This window comes from Gadus chalcogrammus, chromosome 8, assembly GCF_026213295.1.
Source record: "Gadus chalcogrammus isolate NIFS_2021 chromosome 8, NIFS_Gcha_1.0, whole genome shotgun sequence".
NCBI classification, from domain to species: Eukaryota; Metazoa; Chordata; class Actinopteri; order Gadiformes; family Gadidae; genus Gadus; species Gadus chalcogrammus.
In genome coordinates this window covers 25,355,475-25,363,994 of record NC_079419.1, presented here as the reverse complement: position 1 = coordinate 25,363,994, position 8,520 = coordinate 25,355,475, and the positions used below count along the sequence as shown (strand labels likewise).

The 8,520-nt window shown below is 47.8% G+C and overlaps 1 protein-coding gene and 1 long non-coding RNA gene across 2 annotated transcripts; both read right to left on the bottom strand.

The window, feature by feature from the left end:
* Positions 1-263: 263 nt before the first annotated feature.
* Positions 264-2,005, bottom strand: LOC130388365 (uncharacterized). The gene is made up of 2 exons (XR_008896406.1): positions 461-2,005; positions 264-390 (listed from the first exon to the last, which is right to left on the bottom strand). It is a non-coding gene; the product is annotated as an uncharacterized LOC130388365 (long non-coding RNA).
* An 8-nt stretch (positions 2,006-2,013) lies between these two features.
* LOC130388364 (putative nuclease HARBI1) lies at positions 2,014-3,170 on the bottom strand. The gene is made up of 3 exons (XM_056597832.1): positions 2,882-3,170; positions 2,623-2,781; positions 2,014-2,540 (listed from the first exon to the last, which is right to left on the bottom strand). The coding sequence occupies exons 1-3, from the start codon at positions 3,136-3,138 to the stop codon at positions 2,321-2,323; spliced, it is 636 nt and encodes a 211-aa protein (XP_056453807.1). The 5' UTR covers positions 3,139-3,170; the 3' UTR covers positions 2,014-2,320.
* Positions 3,171-8,520: the final 5,350 nt, after the last annotated feature.

Sequence of the window (8,520 nt, the reverse complement as noted above, 5' to 3'; positions counted from 1 at the left end):
GGATCGGGGAAGGGGGGGAAAAGAAAAAAAAGAGAAGGAGGAAAAAGAAGGGTGGGGAAAGAATCGGAGACGCAACATGTCCGTGTTTCTTCTGCAAAGGTTGAAACCTCTTCACTGGTATTTCTCTTGGTTCTGCCAGACTTCTGTGATGAATGTGTGAAAAAATAAAGCAAATCCCAATGTGAGCTGCAACGACAACCAGAAAATCTGAAATGTTATCAGATGACGCACTGTCACAGCTTCATGCGGCTGTTCAGAGTGCCCCATCCTTAGCCATTGATGAGTCTTCAGATGTAACGGATAATGCCCAGCTTTTGGTTTATGTGCGATTGTTTCATCAAGACAAGAAAGATCTGTGAGGACCTGTTGGGTCTAACACCACTTGAGACACTGTTTTGCTTATTTGAAATGAAGGCCTAATGCTCTTTTTGTGTTTATTTGAAATGTAGGCCTGGTGTACCTGTTTTGCTTACTTGAAATGTAGGCCTAATGCATTTGGTGTTTATTTGAAGTGTAGGCCTAGTGTTCCTGTTCTGCTTACTTCACATGTAGGCCTTATGCACTTTTTATGTTTACTTGAATTGCAGGCCTAATGTACCTGTTTTGTTTACTTTAAATGTTAATATGCGTTACTTTGACTTACTTGTTTTTCATGGTTAAAAGTAAGCTATTTGGAAATTGAAAATAAATACATCTGAAAATATAAGGTAATATGTATTGTAATAATGTATTTGACAAAAGAAGGCTATTAGGATGTGGTAGGTTCGGACCTTTCTTGGAAGGAATTTTTAGTAACTGGACCTTGTTAAATTTTAATTGAAGACCCCTGGGGCCGGTTGCACCAACTGGCCGTAACTAAGCCTGGTCGTAACTGCTAAGTAGGTCTTAGTTACGACCTGGCGTTAGAATGGAACTAACGCCGGTTGCACCAACGGGACTTACGACTGGTCTCAACTACGCCCGGTCTTAGCCATGCGCGGCCATGTGAATGTTCCATGTGATGCGCATATCACCGCGTTGCTAGGATACCTCGTGACAACAGCTGTTTACTATTTTACCAACATCCGACAAACCGACAAATCCGACAAACCGACATGATGGAGGAAAACAGAGAGAGAAAAGTTAACTTCACCGACGTTGAAATTAGAAAATTAATACAATTATACAGTGAGAATAAGACGGCACTGACTGCCAAGCAGTCCAATGTCGTAACAAACAAAAGTAAGCAAGAGACATGGAAATTTATAATGGAGAGTCTGAACAGCTGTTCAGACTCAGGCTGTCATCGGACGGATGGTGACATCAAAAAGAAATGGAAAGACCTCCTGTCCCGGGCCAAGAAGGACGTCTCTTCTCTAAAGCACCATCCCACTGGTGGTGGTCCTCCCCCGAAAAGATCACCCTATAGTGACATTATCGTCGCTATTTTCGGGGAGGATTCACCGGCCTTCGTCGGGTTGGACGGGGTGGACAGCGGATGTCCTCAACCGCCGGAGCAGTTGGAAGAAGGTATGTAGCCTAGCATATTTATTGAGGATGGTTTGTTAGTTGAATAAGCAGGACTAGCCTTATTGCCCAGAATTAATAAATTCACATTTTGTTTCAGACTTGGAAAGTGCCACTACCAGCTCAACACCACCACCACCGATAGAACCAGCAGTGGCAACCCCTTCCTGTCCATCCCCACCCCCGGCAACGAAGCGGAGGAGAAGTGAGGACCTTCAACAGGTCCTCATGGAGAAGGAAATTGTCCGGGTGGAGAAGGAGACCATTAAATTAGAGGCAGAGACCAAAAAAATCCAATTAGAACAAATTAAATTACGGCTCCAAATTCATTTGCTCCAGCAACAAATTAGGCCCCAAACAATTATTTTTGAAGACCAACCGTGACCATCCCTGTACAATGTAAATAATGTAAATAAATATTTTAGAGTTAGGATAATTGTTTGATTATATTTATTATATTTATTTATTATATTATTATATTTATTATATTATATTTCTGTGTTTTAATGTTTTACTTTTTACTGTTCAAATTAAGATTTACTGTTCAAATAATTATTCCTTCCAATCATTCTTTCATTCATTTTCGTTCATCAATTTTTTTAATGCATAACAATAAAATACAACGAGCAGGCATTTAGACGGGAATGGTTATTTTTGACAGAAGCAATGCAGTGAACATCATCAAATGACAAGGAGCTAATTGAGGTGTTTCGATTCTGTAGGAGAGATATGTTCGAATAAATAGAAGAGCTGTCACCGGATTTACAGTTCGTGTCGGCCTATAAAAAACATATATACATAATTAAAACAATATTTACAACTGATTAATGAGCTGAGCACGGACTAATCGGCCAGCGATGTCCTCAGGCCGAGTGGCTTGACGCACATCTTCCTCGGGGACTGCCGGTGGCTGATGGTGTCTGGGGAGAGGGATTCTTTTGGCGATGCAAATGTTGTGCAGAACTGTGCACGCTGCTATTACAGTGCAGACCCGTTCTGGGTGCATCCGCATCTCCCCATGAAGACAGTGAAACCTAAACAAAATAAGAAAAATTACATCTATATCTAGATATTTTTTTATGTCTTTTTAAGGGATGCATATTACTTATGGTTTACCTGCGTTTGAGAACCCCGATACATCTCTCAACAACTGACCTAGTTGCGGAGTGTATGGTGTTATACCTCCGTTCTTGGTCAGTTGTTGGAGCAATTAGCGGGGTCATCAGCCACCGTTTCAGCGGGTATCCACTGTCCCCGAGGAGCAGCCCGTTGCACCTATGAAAATATACTTTAATTAGGTTGCTGTTCATTACTTAAAGTGAAGCTCAAATTGTTTCAGTGTAGCTGATTAGAAAAACACTAGGCTATAGCCTACCTTCCTTCCTCGAAGTCCTGCAATAACGCACTCTCCCGGAGGATGCGGGAATCGTGGGTGGATCCAGGCCATCTCGCCACCAAATTAATGATGTTATAATTTGCGTCACAAGCTATTTGTACGTTAATCGAATGGTAACCTTTTCGATTAACGTACAAATACTCGTTCTCATGTGGGGCCTGGATCTGCACATGTGTCCCGTCTATGCAGCCCACGATCCCAGGCATACCGGACGCCTGGCGGAACCGTTCCTTCATCGCCTCTTCCTCGTTCGGGAGGTGGACGTAACGAGCGATGCGGCGGCTCAAAGCCAGGGAAACCCTCCGGATTACCCGACAGGCGGTCGATCTATGGACCCTCACCATGTCGCTTACAGTGTTCTGAAAAGCCCCGTTTGCGAAAAAACGAAGCGCAATCAGCAGTTGCAAGGATGGTGGTAGCGCTGCATTGCGGTCTGACACGAACTGTAAATCCGGTGACAGCTCTTCTATTAATTCAAACAGATCTCTCCTACAGAATCGAAACCTCTCAATCAGCTCCTCGTCATTATAAATGTCCAATGGATTACTTCTGTCCCTAATTACCCTTTCCCGTCTAAATGCCCGCTCGTTGTACAACCTATGGATAATACGTGCCATATTAGCGCTGGATGGATTGATTGTAACGTTTTTTTTTTTATTGTAATTGCTATGGAAACAGCAGAAATTTCAACTCTACGCCTGCCCCTGACTAGGCGTAGGATTTACGCCTTGGTCTTAGTGAAAAGAACGCTAAGCCCAGTTGGTGCAACCGACGTAACGGTTAGGTTGGACTTAGAACGCCAAGTTACGACCAGGCGTAGTTACGACCAGGCTTACGCCCAGTTGGTGCAACCGGCCCCTGGTGTAGATCAATTTACAAAATGTGTCCTGCCTGCAACGGACGGGCTACATGTCCTGCAGTACACACACACCATGGCTTGTCCCTCATATCGTAACCACGGGAACTGCACCAGCCATTGTTCTTGAAAACTACTTTTATTTTTTCTCCCCACTGCCCCCGGCCTTTTTCGCCAACTTGTCACTGTCGTCTTCAGAAGAAGAATCTGAGATTCTTGTCGTTATCTCTGCTAACCCTTCTCCATCACCACCAACAACAGCCTCATTTGTTTCCTCTGGCACATTTTTCTTCTTAAAATAATCGACTATCGACCGCTTCATATTGTATCTGCTTTGTTTACTTTTTTGAGCGCTCTGCGTGCGCAGCAAGACTGTGCACGTGTAGTGTGCAGCACCGGAGCGACCTCATTCAATTTTAACTCGCACCTTAAGAAATTAGGTCGCATATGCGACCTAATAGGTCGCACTCTGGAGCCCTGTGGACAACCCAATTGCCAGCATCATTGGCGACGCAGCTCTGTCCGGCATAATTGAGGACGGTGACACTGACGCTCAAGCTGGGCTGCCTAACATTCAAATTGAAGGTACAAGAAACAAACTCTGTGTTTGCAAACATTTTATTTAAATTTTGACATTTAGAAGAAAAAAACCTTCTTTACTAAACTCAGTGAAATTAATGTGAATTAGTTTCTTTCACAGTGGGTCCCATGGTGCTGTTGCTGGAGGAGTCGGAGGAACCGGGGCCGTCCATTGTCCCTTCCGTGCACCGTGCGCCAAGAGTGCTGGTGGAGGCGGTGCTGCAAAACCAAGAGGAAATGACATAATCCATTAATGACCTGAAGGAGCAACTGACCAACATGACCAATGTATTAATTCAAATCAATGAGTCTCTTGAACAGATTGCCTCTTGCGCAAATAAAATGGCAAATAAACCATAAACCGTTGACCAATTGTGCTTTTTTTCCACCTCCAATGCTGCAAAACACAAAATGAAAAATGTTATGTTTCTGTGCTAGATTTACCTAAAATCTCTGTATGATCCTCTGTCTCGTCTGAAGGCCAGTGGCATTAGGAGGTGGTAGGGGCACAGCGTCAGGCATAGGACCGTCTGGTCTGGGGAGGGACCCTGGAGAGGGACCCCCTGTCTGATGGCTAAATTGTGTAGCACACAGCAAGCTATGATGATCCTTCACACCTTTTCAGGCCGATACTGCAGTGTCCCCCCCTTGCTGGAAAGGCACAGCCATCGCCCTTTCAGCAGGCCTATTTCGCGCTCAACGGTGCCCCTCGTGCGCGCATGGGCCCGGTTATACGCCGGTTATACTTCCTGCTGGGTCCTCGGGTTGGTTAAAGGGGTCTTTAACCATGGCTTCAGTGGGTAACCTTGATCACCTAATGATGATACATTTTTAAACAACTGTACACAACCCAACAATAGTATTTTAAACATGTTGTAGCCTAATACTCACCAATGAGCCAGCCATCTTCCACAGCGCCTTCTTGGAGACTCACACCAACAGAGCTGTTCTGCATGATGAAAGAGTTGTGTGTTCCTCCAGGCCACCGCGCAACGTTTAACAAGGATAGATTTGCATCACAAATGATTTGCACGTTGACAGAATGAAACCCCTTTCTGTTAACATAGTTAAATTTGTTAGTTGACGGTGCTTTTGTGGCTATGTGGGTGCAATCTATGGCTCCAATTATGTTTGGGAATCCGGCGATGGCGTGAAAGCCCTGTTTGATTTCGGCTTGTTGGGGATCTCTGTAAGGGAACTGGATGTAGTTTGGGGCCAGGGAAATAATTGCGTCCAACACCGCCGGCATGGTCCTACTCATCGATGGCTGAGAAGTGCCGGATATGTCTCCAACCTCACGCTGAAATGTGCCGGTAGCTAAAAATCCCAGGGAGGAAAGGAGTTGGATATGCACAAGGATTGCGTTTGTGAGTCTCGTGTCTCGAGCCAACATTGGCCCTAAATCACGACACAAATCCAGCAGTACATTCTTTGGGAAGTGGTACCTACTAAGAAGCCACTCTGTGCTCTCTCCAAGCAGATCAGTACAATCTTTGAAGACGCGCTCCCTGCGGAGAGCATGGTTTGCCAAGTCTTCCAATAACGCAAGATAAGCCATTGCACTAGATTTCAAACATTTCTCACAGCTGTCTTTTATAGGGTTTGACACCAATTAGGTAATTTTTCTGTTTAAAATTAGACAAAGGAGTAATTTAATGTTTTCTAATTAAAGTAAACATGGCACATATGTGGATGTCGATTGCTTAATGCAGACGTTGACACTCTTAAATGCGTTGCTTTGCACTTGTAACATCGCTATTCTACCACTAGATTCTGTTCGTACATTTTGGTAAATTCCATACTTTGCGTGGCAATGATCCTACGCCCTCCTTACGCACAAATCTGTGCGTAAGTACGGTTGATCAATGAGGCCCCAGGCTTTGATAACCTGTTCGGATCGGCTTAGCTCAGGAGGTAGAGCAGTTGTATTGTAATAGGTTGCTTGTTCGATCCCCAGCTCCTCCTAGCTGTTGACGTGTAGCCTCCTAGAGTGTTGACGTGTCCCGGAGCAAGACACTTAACCCTAACTGCTCCCGACGAGCTGGCGGTCACCTTGCATGGTTGACTCTGCCGTCGGTGTGTCAATGTGTGTATTATCCGATGTAAGTCGCTTTGGATAAAAATGCCCTAATTGTACTGGAAAATTGTACCTGTTAAAGTGCAACACAAGCTACCTGTAAAAGTGCAAAGAGAGCAGTGAGTCTTCTCGTTCCCGTCCTTAGGTCATTTTTTATTCAGGACATGGTTCTCAGCAGCTGGTTGAGGTGCCTGCCGACGCTCGGGGGCTGGGAGGCGGCGCTCTGCCGCAGGCCGGGCCCCATCTGATGGTGGAGGGCTCGGCACAGGCTGGTGGTCGCCCGGTGCACGCTGCCGCTGGACGGGCCCAGCAGGCCCCACAGCAGGGGCAGCGCCTTCTGCTCCACCAGCTGGGGCCGGCGGGGGTACAGCTCCATCACCAGCTCTGGGGGGGGGGGGGGGGGAGACGGCGGGAAAAGGGGAGGGGAGGAGACAGAAGAAGAGAAGGAGAAAGAAGAGACAAAATAATGGGAGACAGGAGGAGACAGAGGAGAGGAGGCGGCAGAGCAGAGCGGATCAGATGCCTCCTGATTGGCCACACAATGGTATACGTATGTTTGGTGCTGATCATTGCAAAAAACAAAACAAACAAACATTATAGCCATTAACAAACCTGCAAGCCCTCACCGAGGTTCAGCACCAGCTCGCAGAGGGCCCCGGTGGCGGCCGAGTACACAGCGCGGTTCTTGGAGTTGAGGTGGTTGTCCACGATGGCGGGCACCAGGTGGTTGAGCACCCCGGACCGGTTGTCCTTCAGCAGGCGCACCATCCCCTGCAGGGCCTCCAGGGCGTACAGGTTCACCTTACGGTTGGACTCCAGCAGGCGGTCTCTGAAGAGGTCAAACACCTGGGGGAGCGGGGAGAAACGGGGAACAGGTGAACAAAAAGGGGACAGGAGGGAGTCCAACCAGGAGAGGGGATAAGGGCGAGTGTGAAGTAGTGGGTGTTACGAGCGGTGGGGGGTTTTACGGACCGGGAACAGGCTGCGGATGACCATGCTGGGGTTGTGCTGGCAGTCGGCCACCAGCTGGTCGAGGCCTTTTATGCGCTCCCTGAAGTCCTTGGACTCCAGCAGAGCGGTGAGCTGCCTGATGTACTCAGCCTTGTCTTCGATGATGGGCCCCTGAGGTTTGGAGCTGTACTTGCTGTTGGGCTCCCTGGAGGGTACCACAAAATATAATGTCATGAAACTGCATACATACTTACTACATATATATATATATGATCTTGGAAATAAGATAAAAGATATTCTTAAAGTTTGCTTCAAGTTAAGAAAACAAACAAATGCATAATTAATATAGGAGAGACATTTAAAACAAAAGCCATCATGTGTGTTCTGGAACACGACCCCGAGAGAGGAGCTGACCTCATAGCATAAGTAAGGCTTTTACTTTCACCAACATATTTCCAAGGTGGCTGTCATGTGTCTGGGAGGAGTCTCACCTGGGTGGCAGTGGTGGTGGTGGGGCTGGGGGCTATGGTCTGTTTGGGGAGCTTCCTTTGGAGCGTCGAGGCCCTGGCGGTGCCACTGCCGGGAAGCGAGGCTGGGGTCTGGGGCGTCTCACCCAGACCCTGATCCTGACCCTGACCCTGACCCTGACCCTGACCCTGACACAACAAACACAACAACAACAACGTTCACCAGACCCGTCACCAAGCGGTAGGGTGGGGCGAGAGGGCGGGGCCTTCCGTACCTTTGCCTTGAGTCCACTGACCGCCTTGCGGGCGGCGGCAGGTCCTTGGTGGGGATGTTCTTCTCCAGCATGCTATCAAAGTCCCGGTGGGAGGACAGGACCAGCAACATCCGGCGGCCAAAGGACCTGAAGGGGGAGGAGTGAGACCGGCACGTCACCGAGCCGTTGGACAAACGCCAAAGCCTTCAGCCAACACAGGAAGCCACCGGGGGCTCTACGTGCCTGGGTTCCGGGGAGGAGTCCAGGGCCAGCTTGACCACGGCCGGGAGGATTCTGTCCGTCACGTCCTTCCCTCCGGACAGCAGGCGGGCAACGCCCACCCTCTCCAGCAGGTCGGCCAGGTCCTGGGCGGCGCACTTCCTCACCGCCGCGCTCAGGTGGCTGCAGACACACACAGGCTCAACATGAAGGAC

Bases quoted from the DNA above. Each gene is read 5' to 3' on its own strand.
- LOC130388364 (XM_056597832.1), bottom strand. From the start codon at position 3,138: ATGAAGGAACGGTTCCGCCAGGCGTCCGGTATGCCTGGGATCGTGGGC. The intron at 2,782-2,881 runs GTAGGCTATAGC...ATATTTTCATAG, and splicing joins CAGGACTTCGAGGAAGGAAG to GTGCAACGGGCTGCTCCTCG. The intron at 2,541-2,622 runs GTAAACCATAAG...TATTTTGTTTAG, and splicing joins ATCGGGGTTCTCAAACGCAG to GTTTCACTGTCTTCATGGGG.